The sequence below is a fragment of the Salmo salar genome, chromosome ssa12, assembly GCF_905237065.1.
Source record: "Salmo salar chromosome ssa12, Ssal_v3.1, whole genome shotgun sequence".
In the NCBI taxonomy this organism is placed as follows: Eukaryota; Metazoa; Chordata; class Actinopteri; order Salmoniformes; family Salmonidae; genus Salmo; species Salmo salar.
In genome coordinates, this window is record NC_059453.1 from 89,757,100 (window position 1) to 89,774,599 (window position 17,500).

General features: G+C 46.3%; 1 protein-coding gene across 1 annotated transcript in view; it reads left to right on the plus strand.

Moving 5' to 3' along the window:
• The window catches only part of LOC106566100 (kinesin-like protein KIF21B), a 153,701-nt gene that overhangs the window by 97,346 nt on the left and 38,855 nt on the right, over nucleotides 1–17,500 (plus strand). Inside the window, 10 exon segments of the mRNA XM_045691899.1 lie at nucleotides 986–1,151; nucleotides 1,462–1,665; nucleotides 1,921–2,022; nucleotides 2,209–2,374; nucleotides 3,507–3,567; nucleotides 5,682–5,736; nucleotides 10,860–11,074; nucleotides 12,577–12,651; nucleotides 12,930–12,955; nucleotides 12,958–13,039. Of these exon segments, the coding sequence (XP_045547855.1) occupies nucleotides 986–1,151; nucleotides 1,462–1,665; nucleotides 1,921–2,022; nucleotides 2,209–2,374; nucleotides 3,507–3,567; nucleotides 5,682–5,736; nucleotides 10,860–11,074; nucleotides 12,577–12,651; nucleotides 12,930–12,955; nucleotides 12,958–13,039 (1,152 nt within the window).

Here is a 17,500-nt window from a genome sequence, read left to right on the forward strand (position 1 = left end):
TAGGATTAACAGTTAATCTGTATTGTCCTTCCTGTTTCTCTCTGTGTAGGAGTAGGAATCGTGTCCAGCAGGCTGTTCTAGGACTAACAGTTAATCTGTATTGTCCTTCCTGTTTCTCTCTGTGTAGGAGTAGGAATCGTGTCCAGCAGGGTGTTCTAGGACTAACAGTTAATCTGTATTGTCCTTCCTGTTTCTCTCTGTGTAGGAGTAGGAATCGTGTCCAGCAGGGTGTTCTAGGATTAACAGTTAATCTGTATTGTCCTTCCTGTTTCTCTCTGTGTAGGAGTAGGAATCGTGTCCAGCAGGGTGTTCTAGGACTAACAGTTAATCTGTATTGTCCTTCCTGTTTCTCTCTGTGTAGGAGTAGGAATCGTGTCCAGCAGGGTGTTCTAGGACTAACAGTTAATCTGTATTGTCCTTCCTGTTTCTCTCTGTGTAGGAGTATGAATCGTGTCCAGCAGGGTGTTCTAGGACTAACAGTTAATCTGTATTGTCCTTCCTGTTTCTCTCTGTGTAGGAGTAGGAATCGTGTCCAGCAGGGTGTTCTAGGACTAACAGTTAATCTGTATTGTCCTTCCTGTTTCTCTCTGTGTAGGAGTAGGAATCGTGTCCAGCAGGGTGTTCTAGGACTAACAGTTAATCTGTATTGTCCTTCCTGTTTCTCTCTGTGTAGGAGTAGGAATCGTGTCCAGCAGGGTGTTCTAGGACTAACAGTTAATCTGTATTGTCCTTCCTGTTTCTCTCTGTGTAGGAGTAGGAATCGTGTCCAGCAGGCTGTTCTAGGACTAACAGTTAATCTGTATTGTCCTTCCTGTTTCTCTCTGTGTAGGAGTAGGAATCGTGTCCAGCAGGGTGTTCTAGGACTAACAGTTAATCTGTATTGTCCTTCCTGTTTCTCTCTGTGTAGGAGTAGGAATCGTGTCCAGCAGGGTGTTCTAGGACTAACAGTTAATCTGTATTGTCCTTCCTGTTTCTCTCTGTGTAGGAGTAGGAATCGTGCCCAGCAGGGTAAGGGGGTTCTGAGAGGTAGTAGTAGTTTCACCAAGGCAGCCCGTCAGAAGTGGCAAACACTGGAGAGGAGGATCCTGGACATCGTCATGCAGAGGATGACCATCACTAACGTAGAGGCCGACATGGACCGACTCATCAAGGTACTGTCCTCTAGTGACACTTCCTCGTCCTTATAACACTACTTTTAATTCACTGTGAGGCAGTTACACCCTGCAGTTTATAAGTAAAGTGTTACAGACTTCATTTTGGCTGTCTGTAGTGGTTGTCATAGTGACGAGTTAAAATAGTCAAAAAAGGCATTCTTCTTCAACCCTTCCTTGAATCAATCGCCATGTTGATATAGCTAACGTGGGGTTTCTCTCTCCTTGTGTGTGTGTGTGTGTGTGTGTGTGTGTGTGTGTGTGTGTGTGTGTGTGTGTGTGTGTGTGTGTGTGTGTGTGTGTGAGACAGAAGCGTGAGGAGCTGTCCTTGCAGCAGGAGGCACTGTTGCGTAAGAGGGCGGTGCTAATGGCGGAAGAGGAGGGGCCTGACACAGAGGACCGCCTTGTCCAGGAAATGAACGAGGACATTGAGGTTCTGAACGCAAACATTGACTATATCAATGACAGCCTATCAGACTGCCAAGCTACCTTCATACAGATAGAGGAAACCAAGGTAAGAACACACACACACACACACACACACACACACACACACACACACACACACACACACACACACACACACACACACACACACACACACACACACACACACACACACACACACACACACACACACACACACACACACACACACACACACACACACAAGCACACACACACACACACACACACAAGCACACACACACACACACACACACAGCCCTCTGGTAGTAGTATATGTCTTAGTGCTGGATATTTCCTGCAGGAGGAGCTGGACTCAGTGGACACCTCAGTGGTCATCAGCTCCTGCTCTCTGGCCGAGGCCCGACACCTGCTGGACCACTTCCTCAAGGCCTCCATTGACAAGGTAATGAACACAGGGCAGTTGATAGTTTACTGTCTGTTCACTTGATGTATATCTCCCTCTGCTGGTCTTTCCCAGGACTGCAGGACAGTTGGAATAAGAGGTGTGTGTGTGTGTGTGTGTGTGTGTGTGTGTGTGTGTGTGTGTGTGTGTGTGTGTGTGTGTGTGTGTGTGTGTGTGTGTGTGTAGGGGTTACAGGTGGCTCAGAAGGAGTCTCAGATCCGTCTGTTGGAGGGTCAGCTGAGACAGACAGATGTGATTGGCTCTGCCCACAATCACATCATCCTGGATGCGCTGAGAGAGAAGGCTGAGTGTATCCCAGAGCTGCAGGCACTCATCCACAACGTACAGCAGGGTGAGGACACCCACACACACACACATCATCCACAACGTACAGCAGGGTGAGGACACCCACACCCACACACACTCATCCACAACGTACAGCAGGGTGAGGACACCCACACCCACACACACTCATCCACAACGTACAGCAGGGTGAGGACACCCACACCCACACACACTCATCCACAACGTACAGCAGGGTGAGGACACCCACACACAGTCATCCACAACGTACAGCAGGGTGAGGACACCCACACACACACACACTCATCCACAACGTACAGCAGGGTGAGGACACCCACACACACACATATCCACAACGTACAGCAGGGTGAGGACACCCACACACACACACACTCATCCACAACGTACAGCAGGGTGAGGACACCCACACACACCCACACTCATCCACAACGTACAGCAGGGTGAGGACACCCACACCCACACACTCATCCACAACGTACAGCAGGGTGAGGACACCCACACACACTCATCCACAACGTACAGCAGGGTGAGGACACCCACACACACACACTCATCCACAACGTACAGCAGGGTGAGGACACCCACACACACACTCATCCACAACGTACAGCAGGGTGAGGACACCCACACACACACTCATCCACAACGTACAGCAGGGTGAGGACACCCCCACACACACTCATCCACAACGTACAGCAGGGTGAGGACACCCACACACACACTCATCCACAACGTACAGCAGGGTGAGGACACCCACACACACACACACTCATCCACAACGTACAGCAGGGTGAGGACACCCACACACACTCATCCACAACGTACAGCAGGGTGAGGACACCCACACACACACACTCATCCACAACGTACAGCAGGGTGAGGACACCCCCCCACACACACTCATCCACAACGTACAGCAGGGTGAGGACACCCACACACACACTCATCCACAACGTACAGCAGGGTGAGGACACCCACACACACACTCATCCACAACGTACAGCAGGGTGAGGACACCCACACACACACTCATCCACAACGTACAGCAGGGTGAGGACACCCACACACACACTCATCCACAACGTACAGCAGGGTGAGGACACCCACACACACACTCACACACTCACTCACTGTTGGTGTTTCTATGTGTGTGTCCACAGAGAATGGTTATGTCAGCACTGATGATGAGCCGTCAGAGTTTAGCCAGGCCTCGGATGGGAGGTGAGACTACAAGATCCCCTTCAGACCCTCACACAGTGACGACACACACTCATCATCACACTGACTTTCACACAGTGACATCACACTGACCTTCACACAGTGACAACACACACTCATCATCACACTGACCTTCACACAGTGACAACACACACTCATCATCACACTGACCTTCACACAGTGACATCACACTGACCTTCACACAGTGACAACACACACTCATCATCACACTGACCTTCACACAGTGACAACACACACTCATCATCACACTGACCTTCACGCAGTGACAACACACACTCATCATCACACTGACCTTCACACAGTGACGACACACACTCATCATCACACTGACTTTCACACAGTGACATCACACTGACCTTCACACAGTGACAACACACACTCATCATCACACTGACCTTCACACAGTGACAACACACACTCATCACACTGACCTTCACACAGTGACAACACACACTCATCATCACACTGACCTTCACACAGTGACAACACACACTCATCATCACACTGACCTTCACACAGTGACAACACACACTCATCACACTGACCTTCACACAGTGACAACACACACTCATCATCACACTGACCTTCACACAGTGACATCACACTGACCTTCACACAGTGACAACACACACTCATCATCACACTGACCTTCACACAGGGACAACACACACTCATCACACTGACCTTCACACAGTGACAACACACACTCATCACACTGACCTGCACACAGGGACAACACACACTCATCATCACACTGACCTTCACACAGTGACAACACACACTCATCATCACACTGACCTTCACACAGTGACGACACACCCTCATCACACTGACCTTCACACAGGGACAACAAACACTCATCACACTGACCTTCACACAGTGACAACACACACTCATCATCACACTGACCTTCACACAGTGACAACACACACTCATCATCACACTGACCTTCACACAGTGACAACACACACTCATCATCACACTGACCTTCACACAGTGACAACACACACTCATCACACTGACCTTCACACAGTGACAACACACACTCATCACACTGACCTTCACACAGTGACAACACACACTCATCATCACACTGACCTTCACACAGTGACAACACACCCTCATCACACTGACCTTCACACAGTGACAACACACACTCATCATCACACTGACCTTCACACAGTGACAACACACACTATCACACACTGACCTTCACACAGTGACAACACACACTCATCATCACACTGACCTTCACACAGTGACAACCCACACTCATCATCACACTGACCTTCACACAGTGACAACACTCATCATCACACTGACCTTCACACAGTGACAACACACACTCATCATCACACTGACCTTCACACAGTGACAACACACACTCATCATCACACTGACCTTCACACAGTGACAACACTCATCACACTGACCTTCACACAGTGACAACACTCATCACACTGACCTTCACACAGGGACAACACACACTCATCATCACACTGACCTTCACACAGTGACAACACACACTCATCATCACACTGACCTTCACACAGTGACATCACACTGACCTTCACACAGTGACAACACACACTCATCATCACACTGACCTTCACACAGTGACAACACACACTCATCATCACACTGACCTTCACACAGTGACAACACACACTCATCATCACACTGACCTTCACACAGTGACATCACACTGACCTTCACACAGTGACACCACACACTCATCATCACACTGACCTTCACACAGTGACAACACACACTCATCATCACACTGACCTTCACACAGTGACAGCACACACTCATCATCACACTGACCTTCACACAGTGACAGCACACACTCATCACACTGACCTTCACACAGGGACAACACACACTCATCATCACACTGACCTTCACACAGTGACAACACACACTCATCATCACACTGACCTTCACACAGTGACAACACACACTCATCATCACACTGACCTTCACACAGTGACAACACTCATCACACTGACCTTCACACAGTGACGACACACACTCATCATCACACTGACCCTCTGCAGTGTGTGTTTATGTCTCTTTGTTTTCTCTCTCTGCAGTGTGTGTCAGATGAAGTCTTCAGCCAGTCAGGATGACTTCAAGATGAAGGTCCAGGTATGTCAACATGTGGTAGCAGGATTTCAGGCGTAGGTTAAATCAGCTTTTCTTCTTCAGTTTATTTCACTGGTTTAGGAAGTTACTGGCTCGTATGACATGTTTGTTATGAGGAACCCTCACTCGATACAGTTAAAACATCTGAGTACTTTCTGTTGACTAAACATCTGAGTACTTTCTGTTGACTAAACATCTGAGTACTTTCTGTTGACTAAACATCTGAGTACTTTCTGTTGACTAAACATCTGAGTACTTTCTGTTGATGAAACATCTGGGTACTTTCTGTTGACTAAACATCTGAGTACTTTCTGTTGATGAAACATCTGAGTACTTTCTGTTGACTAAACAGAGTAGAGGTTGTTGAAATCCGTCAGTGAAAGCCGATATGTGTAGTTCCATCAGATACCTGTAGATGGCAGCCTCTACACATGAGTCAGTAGTTTCATCAGATACCTGTAGATGGCAGCCTCTAAGAGTCAAGTTCATCAGATACCTGTAGATGGCAGCCTCTACACATGAGTCATAGTTCCATCAGATACCTGTAGATGGCAGCCTCTACACATGAGTCATAAGGTTCCATCAGATACCTGTAGATGGCAGCCTCTACACATGAGTCATAGGGTGGTCCATCAGATACCTGTAGATGGCAGCCTCTACACATGAGTCATAGTTCCATCAGATACCTGTAGATGGCAGCCTCTACACATGAGTCATAGTTCCATCAGATACCTGTAGATGGCAGCCTCTACACATGAGTCATAGTTCCATCAGATACCTGTAGATGGCAGCCTCTACACATGAGTCATAGGGTGGTAGGTCCATCAGATACCTGTAGATGGCAGCCTCTACACATGAGTCATAGTTCCATCAGATACCTGTAGATGGCAGCCTCTACACATGAGTCATAGGGGTAGTTCCATCAGATACCTGTAGATGGTAGCCTCTACACATGAGTCATAGGTGTCCATCAGATACCTGTAGATGGCAGCCTCTACACATGAGTCATAGTTCCATCAGATACCTGTAGATGGCAGCCTCTACACATGAGTCATAGTTTCATCAGATACCTGTAGATGGAAGCCTCTACACATGAGTCATAGTTCCATCAGATACCTGTAGATGGCAGCCTCTACATATGAGTCATAGGGTGGTAGGTTAATCAGATACCTGTAGATGGCAGCCTCTACACATGAGTCATAGTTCCATCAGATACCTGTAGATGGCAGCCTCTACACATGAGTCATAGGGGGTGTTCCATCAGATACCTGTAGATGGCAGCCTCTACAGATGAGTCATAGGGTTCCATCAGATACCTGTAGATGGCAGCCTCTACACATGAGTCATAGTTTCATCAGATACCTGTAGATGGCAGCCTCTACACATGAGTCATAGGGTGGTAGGTTCATCAGATACCTGTAGATGGCAGCCTCTACACATGAGTCATAGGGTGGTAGTTCCATCAGATACCTGTAGATGGCAGCCTCTACACATGAGTCATAGGGTGGTAGTTCCATCAGATACCTGTAGATGGCAGCCTCTACACATGAGTCATAGTTTCATCAGATACCTGTAGATGGCAGCCTCTACACATGAGTCATAGGGTGGTAGGTTCATCAGATACCTGTAGATGGCAGCCTCTACACATGAGTCATAGGGTGGTAGATCCATCAGATACCTGTAGATGGCAGCCTCTACACATGAGTCATAGGGTGGTAGGTTCATCAGATACCTGTAGATGGCAGCCTCTACACAAGAGTCATAGTTCCATCAGATACCTGTAGATGGCAGCCTCTACACAAGAGTCATAGTTCCATCAGATACCTGTAGATGGCAGCCTCTACACATGAGTCATAGTTCCATCAGATACCTGTAGATGGCAGCCTCTACACATGAGTCATAGGGTGGTAGGTTCATCAGATACCTGTAGATGGCAGCCTCTACACATGAGTCATAGTTCCATCAGATACCTGTAGATGGCAGCCTCTACACATGAGTCATAGGGTGGTAGGTTCATCAGATACCTGTAGATGGCAGCCTCTACACATGAGTCATAGTTCCATCAGATACCTGTAGATGGCAGCCTCTACACATGAGTCATAGTACCATCAGATACCTGTAGATGGCAGCCTCTACACATGAGTCATAGTTCCATCAGATACCTGTAGATGGCAGCCTCTACACATGAGTCATAGTTCCATCAGATACCTGTAGATGGCAGCCTCTACACATGAGTCATAGGGTGGTAGATCCATCAGATACCTGTAGATGGCAGCCTCTACACATGAGTCATAGTTCCATCAGATACCTGTAGATGGCAGCCTCTACACATGAGTCATAGTTCCATCAGATACCTGTAGATGGCAGCCTCTACACATGAGTCATAGGGTGGTAGGTTCATCAGATACCTGTAGATGGCAGCCTCTACACATGAGTCATAGTTCCATCAGATACCTGTAGATGGCAGCCTCTACACATGAGTCATAGTACCATCAGATACCTGTAGATGGCAGCCTCTACACATGAGTCATAGTTCCATCAGATACCTGTAGATGGCAGCCTCTACACATGAGTCATAGTTCCATCAGATACCTGTAGATGGCAGCCTCTACACATGAGTCATAGTGTCCATCAGATACCTGTAGATGGCAGCCTCTACACATGAGTCATAGGGTGGTAGGTTCATCAGATACCTGTAGATGGCAGCCTCTACACATGAGTCATAGTTCCATCAGATACCTGTAGATGGCAGCCTCTACACATGAGTCATAGGGTGGTAGGTTCATCAGATACCTGTAGATGGCAGCCTCTACACATGAGTCATAGGGTGGTAGATCCATCAGATACCTGTAGATGGCAGCCTCTACACATGAGTCATAGGGTGGTAGTTCCATCAGATACCTGTAGATGGCAGCCTCTACACATGAGTCATAGTTTCATCAGATACCTGTAGATGGCAGCCTCTACACATGAGTCATAGTTTCATCAGATACCTGTAGATGGCAGCCTCTACACATGAGTCATAGGGTGGTAGGTTCATCAGATACCTGTAGATGGCAGCCTCTACACAAGAGTCATAGTTCCATCAGATACCTGTAGATGGCAGCCTCTACACAAGAGTCATAGTTCCATCAGATACCTGTAGATGGCAGCCTCTACACATGAGTCATAGTTCCATCAGATACCTGTAGATGGCAGCCTCTACACATGAGTCATAGGGTGGTAGATCCATCAGATACCTGTAGATGGCAGCCTCTACACATGAGTCATAGGGTGGTAGATCCATCAGATACCTGTAGATGGCAGCCTCTACACATGAGTCATAGGGTGGTAGGTCCATCAGATACCTGTAGATGGCAGCCTCTACACATGAGTCATAGTTCCATCAGATACCTGTAGATGGCAGCCTCTACACATGAGTCATAGGGTGGTAGTTCCATCAGATACCTGTAGATGGCAGCCTCTACACATGAGTCATAGTTCCATCAGATACCTGTAGATGGCATCCTCTACACATGAGTCATAGGGTGGTAGATCCATCAGATACCTGTAGATGGCAGCCTCTACACATGAGTCATAGTTTCATCAGATACCTGTAGATGGCAGCCTCTACACATGAGTCATAGGGTGGTAGATCCATCAGATACCTGTAGATGGCAGCCTCTACACATGAGTCATAGTTCCATCAGATACCTGTAGATGGCAGCCTCTACACATGAGTCATAGTTCCATCAGATACCTGTAGATGGCAGCCTCTACACATGAGTCATAGGGTGGTAGGTTCATCAGATACCTGTAGATGGCAGCCTCTACACATGAGTCATAGTTCCATCAGATACCTGTAGATGGCAGCCTCTACACATGAGTCATAGTTCCATCAGATACCTGTAGATGGCAGCCTCTACACATGAGTCATAGGGTGGTAGATCCATCAGATACCTGTAGATGGCAGCCTCTACACATGAGTCATAGTTCCATCAGATACCTGTAGATGGCAGCCTCTACACATGAGTCATAGTTCCATCAGATACCTGTAGATGGCAGCCTCTACACATGAGTCATAGTTACATCAGATACCTGTAGATGGCAGCCTCTACACATGAGTCATAGTTCCATCAGATACCTGTAGATGGCAGCCTCTACACATGAGTCATAGGGTGGTAGTTCCATCAGATACCTGTAGATGGCAGCCTCTACACATGAGTCATAGTTCCATCAGATACCTGTAGATGGCAGCCTCTACACATGAGTCATAGTTTCATCAGATACCTGTAGATGGCAGCCTCTACACATGAGTCATAGTTCCATCAGATACCTGTAGATGGCAGCCTCTACACAAATCAAATCAAATGTTATTGGTCACATACACATGGTTAGCAGATGTTAATGCGAGTGTAGAAAAATGCTTGTGCTTCTAGTTCCGACAGTGCAGCAATATATAACAAGTAATCTAACAATTCCACAACAACTACCTAATACACACAGATCTAAAGGGATGGAATAAGAATATGTACATATAAATATATGGATGAGCGATGGCCGAGCGGCATAGGCAAGATTCAATAGATGGTATAAAATACAGTATATACATATGAGATGAGTAATGTAGGATATGTAAACATTATTAAAGGGGCATTATTTAAAGTGACTAGTGATCCATTTATTAAAGTGGCCAATGATTTCAAGTCTGTATGTAGACAGCAGCCTCTCTGTGTTAGTGATGGCTGTTTAACAGTCTGATGGCCATGAGATAGAAGCTGTTTTTCAGTCTCTCGGTCCCAGCTTTGATGCACCTGTACTGACCTCGCCTTCTGGATGATAGCGGGGTGACCAGGCAGTGACTGGGATGGTTGCTGTCCTTGATGATCTTTTTTGCCTTCCTGTGACATCGGGTGGTGTAGGTGTCCTGGAGGGCAGGTAGTTTTCCCCCCGGTGATGCGTTGTGCAGACCGCACCCCCCCTCTGGAGAGCCTTGCGGTTGTGGGTGGTGCGTCTTGTACACATGAGGAATTGTGTGACAGTTGCCTTGACAGAACTCCAACATCATTATACCACAATCTCCCAAGGTATAGTTTATTAAAGACACCTTGTGACTTTTTCTTGATTATTCTCCCTCCTCCCCCCAGACGGAGCCTCGTCTGTCAGCCCAGATGAAGGCGGTGTCAGCAGAGTACCTGTGTCCCGTGTTAGACGCCTCTACTAAGAACATTACTAAGTCCCTGGCCTCCCTGACAGACATCCAGGAGAACGGGACCAGTATGAGCGGCCTGAGCTTCACCCTCCCTATCTTCAGAGACCGGATGTCCAGGACCATCAACCTGCCCGTCAGGGGGCACACCTTGTGAGTTGTAGGCTATGGCGCACTGTAACTTCTGGGGAGTACCAATATGGGGGACGGTGGCTTCAGAACAACGCCTGCTGTCAGCCATCTAGGGAACATGTATGTCTGTACTACATACTACATGGCAGTGTTACATGCTAATTCTAACGATCTGCTACTGTATGCTAATGCTTATTCTCTCTCGCTCTTTGAATTCAATTCAAGGGGCTTTATTGGCATGGGAAACATATGTTTCACGATCCTTGACTTCGGCGATGTCATTTATAAAATAGCGTCCAACACTCTACTCAGCAAATTTGATGTAGTCTATCACAGTGCCATCCGTTTTGTCACCAAAGCCCCGTATACTACCCACCACTGCGACCTGTATGCTCTCGTCGGCTGGCCCTCGTTTCATATTCGTCACCAAACCCACTGGCTCCAGGTCATCTATAAGTCTTTGCTAGGTAAAGCCCCGCCTTATCTCAGCTCACTGGTCACTATAGCAGCACCCACCTGTAGCACGCGCTCCAGCAGGTATATTTCACTGGTCACCCCCAAAAGCCTATTCCTCCTTTGGCCGCCTTTCCTTCCAGTTCACTGCTGCCATTGACTGGAACTAATTGCAAAAATCACTGAAGCTGCAGACTCATATCTCCCTCACAAACTTTAAGCACCAGCTGTCAGAGCAGCTCACAGATCACTGCACCTGTACATAGCCCATCTGTAAATAGCCCATCCAACTACCTCATCCCCATATTGTTATTTTTTGTTTTGCTCCTTTGCACCCCAGTATCTCTACTTGCACATCTATCACTCCAGTGTTTAATTGCTAAATTGTAATTACTTCGCCACTACGGCCTATTTATTGTCTTACCTCCCTAATCTTAGCTCATTTGCACACACTGTATATAGATTTTTTTCTATTGTGTTATTGACTGAATGTTTGTTTATTCCATGTGTAACTCTGTGTTGTTGTTTGTGTCGCACAGCTTTGCTTTATCTTGGCCAGGTCGCAGTTGTAAATGAGCACTTGTTCTCAACTAGCCTACCTGGTTAAATAAAGGTGAACAAAAATGTAAAAAAAAAATATGTTAACATTGCCGAAGCAAGTGAGGTAGATAATATACAAAAGTGAAACAAACAATAAAATGAACAGTAAACATTATACTCACAGAAGTTCCAACGGAATAAAGACATTACAAATGTCATATTATGTGTATTATCTCATATTATCTCTCTCTCTCTCTGTCTTTTTCTCTCTCTCTCTCACTCTCTCTCGCTCTCTCTCTCTTACTCTCTCACTCACTCACTCACTCACTCACTCACTCACTCACTCACTCACTCACTCACTCACTCACTCACTCACTCACTCACTCACTCACTCACTCACTCACTCACTCACTCACTCTCAATTCAGTTTAATTTCAATTTCAGGGGCATTATCGACATGGGAAATATATGTTACCATTGCCAAAGCAAGTGAAGTAGATAATAAACAACAGTAATAAACTCTCTCTCAGTCCCAGACAGTCTCGCGGTGGTGACACCTCCCCTCTAACAAGGAGGAAGTCTTATGACCGAGGCCAGTCTTCCAGGTAGCTAACTGTCTTCCCACTAATCACTAATGCGTTGTTTTGTTGAATCTCCACATTCCCTTTACCCTGTCTTCCTGCTTTGTGTTATTCCTGTTTAATGATCTATGTGAAATGTACTTCAAATAAATCTGACTTGACTTCAATCAATCCATTAATCAACCAATCAATCATTCAATATGAGACACAAACTTAACTCCCGAAAAGTCAGCTGTTCTCATAATATCCCGCATCTCTCCACACCACCCCCCCTCCACCTCTCCCCTATCACTCTCTCTCAGAAATGCTGATGGATTCACTCCCCCCTCCTCCCCCCTCTTAGAACCCGTAATGGCCGCAATGTCTTCTCAAGGCTCACCAGCAACCAGAGTCAGAGCTCTGCACTGGACAAGTAAGTAAACACACACACACACACACACACACACACACACACACACACACACACACACACACACACACACACACACTCACACAGACACTACACACTCACACGCACACACAGACACTCACGCACACACACACACACACATACACACACACACACACACACACACACAGACACACACACACACACACACACACACACACACAGACACAGACACAGACACACACACACACACACACACACACACACTCACATACTGTAACCTTGAAAAACCTCCAAAGCTATTTGTTTTCTCAGCCAATCATCTTCCTCATCTGATCAATCTGATCTTTACTTCCTGTCTGTCCTTTCCTTTCTTTCATTGTTCTCCTCCAGAGTTGTTCTATGGTTCTTTCATTGTTCTCCTGCAGAGTTGTTCTATGGTTCTTTCATTGTTCTCCTGCTGAGTTGTTCTATGGTTCTTTCATTGTTCTCCTGCAGAGTTGTTCTATGGTTCTTTCATTGTTCTCCTGCAGAGTTGTTCTATGGTTCTTTCATTGTTCTCCTGCTGAGTTGTTCTATGGTTCTTTCATTGTTCTCCTCCTGAGTTGTTCTATGGTTCTTTCATTGTTCTCCTCTTGAGTTGTTCTATGGTTCTTTCATTGTTGTTCTATGGTTCTTTCATTGTTGTCCTCCTGAGTTGTTCTATGGTTCTTTCATTGTTCTCCTCCTGAGTTGTTCTATGGTTCTATGGATTGAGATTGAGATCAGGGTCTCATTTACCTGGCATTGATAGCCATTCACCTTCATCCTAGGATGGACAGTCCAGCTGCAGGCTTCTAGGTGATATTCTCTAATAGAGGTCCTGCTGCCAGACAGATACACGTCAACAATCTGGCTCTGCTCTTAATGGAACATATTAACAATGGAAAATATACTTTCAGCGCTCGCTAACAGAATATATTTTAAAAACAGTTCAGCTGATGAAGGGTTGGAGTCCGGAAAAACATTCTTGAGACGGCTGTTGCAAAGAAGCCCTCATAACAGGAAATCCCAGTGTCCTCTTGTGTTCATTCCTCTTCTTAAACACTCAGAACAGGAAATCCCAGTGTCCTCTTGTGTTCATTCCTCTTCTTAAACACTCAGAACAGGAAATCCCAGTGTCCTCTTGTGTTCATTCCTCTTCTTAAACACTCAGAACAGGAAATCCCAGTGTCCTCTTGTGTTCATTCCTCTTCTTAAACACTCAGAACAGGAAATCCCAGTGTCCTCTTGTGTTCATTCCTCTTCTTAAACACTCAGAACAGGAAATCCCAGTGTCCTCTTGTGTTCATTCCTCTTCTTAAACACTCAGAACAGGAAATCCCAGTGTCCTCTTGTGTTCATTCCTCTTCTTAAACGATTCTAGTTCTCAGCTCTGGAAATGGCAGCAGTTAATTGACAGCCTCTCTAAATTGTTTGTGTAGTTTCTAATCTTTATTAATCCTGATAGGTTGTGGCCTTTTTTTGACCCTCTGATTGGTGTAGGAAGTGGTGGTTAGTAAGTGTGTGTGTGTGTGTGTGACTGTGTGTACTAGGGTGGGCTAGGGCTGCCTGAGGTTGCCTCTGGATTGTCATTATGTAAACCAGGACTAGGTAATTGAGCTCTGAGGAACTGGCTTCCTCTTTGGGGATGGTGTCATTGGTAGCCATTGAGTTGAGGATGGTGGCTGGGTTATTGGAATAGATAGTTTGGGGGGTATTTCAGAAATGTGTTTCATTACATGGTAATTGTTAGATGCGTTTATCTTATGAGGTTTAGTGACAGGTCTTTTTTTATGCGTTATGTCGTTTTACATGATTTTCACATCAACATTGTTTTTGCAACACTTTTACATCTATCTGTGAGTATGCTTTCAATCAATCCAAGTTATTGTTTCTCTACGCACTGTGTGTGTGTGTGTTCACTTTGCTTTGGTGCATTTTCAGTTCAAATTCTTGGCCTCTAGCCTTCATCATAAGAATACATTTTTTCAAAGTGTTTTACACGTTTCATATTTCTTTGTCTTCAAACTGTCTATCTGGAACAAACTGGAAAGAAAATGTTTTCTGGGACTTTTTCAGTTTTGAGAACTGACACTGAAAAGAAAACTCAGACCGCTGCTCTGTGCAATCATACACTCCTGTCCTCTCACCTCAATCATACACTCCTGTCCTCTCACCTCAATCATACACTCCTGTCCTCTCACCTCAATCATACACTCCTGTCCTCTCACCTCAATCATACACTCCTGTCCTCTCACCTCAATCATACACTCCTGTCCTCTCACCTCAATCATACACTCCTGTCCTCTCACCTCAATCATACACTCCTGTCCTCTCACCTCAATCATACACTCCTGTCCTCTCACCTCAATCATACACTCCTGTCCTCTCACCTCAATCATACACGCCTGTCCTCTCACCTCAATCATACACTCCTGTCCTCTCACCTCAATCATACACTCCTGTCCTCTCACCTCAATCATACACTCCTGTCCTCTCACCTCAATCATACACTCCTGTCCTCTCACCTCAATCATACACTCCTGTCCTCCCACCTCAATCATATACTCCTGTCCTCTCACCTCAATCATACACTCCTGTCCTCCCCGAGCTGACAAGGTAAAAATCTGTCGTTCTGCCCCTGAGCAAGGCAGGTAACCCACTGTTCCCCGGGCGCCGAAGACATGGACGTCGATTATGGCAGCCCCCTGATTCAGAGGGGTTGGGTTAAATGCGGAAGAAACATTTCAGTTGAAGGTATTCAGTTGTACAACTGACTAGGTATCCACCTTTCCCTTTCCTACCTCCCAAAACAACGACATCCCTATGGGCTGGGAACAAAACATTTACAGTAGTAGTTTCTACAAAAACAGCTCAAAGATTCTCAGAGAAATGTAACAACAGCTTCTGAATACTAGATATTTAGCCAGAGCCAAATATACACATATGGTCTGGTTTCATATGCACATTGCACCCACAAATCAGTATACTGGGCATTAATAAACATGCCCCCATCAACCTCATACGGTATTAAAAGGCAGATACAGAATTTATGGAGGTTATATTGTTCTGCTGCCTTCTAACAGCTTTGCTCCCTACAGAAATCTGAATTTAAAATTGGCATTACAGTGACTGCTGAGCAATAAAATATTTAGAGGATGTGCCAAATGGCAGCCTATTCCCTTAATAGTGCACTACTTTTCATACACTTGCCAGTGTTTTCCCTACTTACAACTCAGGGAATAGGCGGTACACCGGAACAGATCTTTCCCACAGAGACAGTTAACTAAGAGTGGGTGGGTTCTCCTGTGATGTCCAGTCTGATTGACAACCCTGTCCTCCAATCAACTGCTTTCTTCCTGCTGATAACCCAAATCCCTCTCCCTGCCCTTCCTCTTCCTTTACTTCCTGGTTTCTTGGGAAACCCCACCCCCAATCCCAGTAAGCCCTGCCTCTTTAAGTGTACTTCTGTTTTATCCCTTACTGTACTGTAGGTATCCCTTCCTTCTTTAACCCAGAGCCAAACCCCTAAACTTTATGGATAACCTTACCTCCCCTAATCCTAAACCTGACCCTGCCATTGGCTAATCTGAGTGGCAGATGTTGTTTCTGGTGTCTTGTCACAGGCTGGAACAAACTGTCACACAGGCTAGCCATCCCCTATCCCTGAACCGAAACCTAACCCTACCAGTATAATCCTTTCTTCTCTAGCCATAGCGCTCAATATGCTCATAACTTCCTCTCTTCTCCTCCCCTAACCGTGGTTCTCTCCTCTCCTAACCCTGATTCTCTCTTCTCCTCTCCTAACCCTGCTTCTCTTCTCCTCTCCTAAACCTGATCCTCTCTTCTTCTCTCCTAACCCTGCTTCTCTCTTCTCCTCTCCTAACCCTGCTTCTCTCTTCTCCTCTCCTAACCCTGCTTCTCTCTTCTCCTCTCCTAACCCTGCTTCTCTTCTCCTCTCCTAAACCTGATCCTCTCTTCTTCTCTCCTAACCCTGCTTCTCTCTTCTCCTCTCCTAACCCTGCTTCTCTTCTCCTCTCCTAAACCTGATCCTCTCTTCTTCTCTCCTAACCCTGCTTCTCTCTTCTTCTCTCGTAACCCTGCTTCTCTCTTCTCCTCTCCTAACCCTGCTTCTCTCTTCTCCTCTCCTAACCCTGCTTCTCTCTTCTCCTCTCCTAAACCTGATCCTCTCTTCTCCTCTCCTAACCCTGCTTCTCTCTTCTCCTCTCCTAACCCTGCTTCTCTCTTCTCCTCTCCTAAACCTGATTCTCTCTTCTCCTCTCCTAAACCTGATCCTCTCTTCTTCTCTCCTAACCCTGCTTCTCTCTTCTCCTCTCCTAACCCTGCTTCTCTCTTCTCCTCTCCTAACCCTGTTTCTCTTCTCTCCCTCCTCTCCTAACCCTGCTTCTCTTCTCTCTTCTCCTCTCCTAACCCTGCTTCTCTCTTCTCCTCTCCTAAACCTGA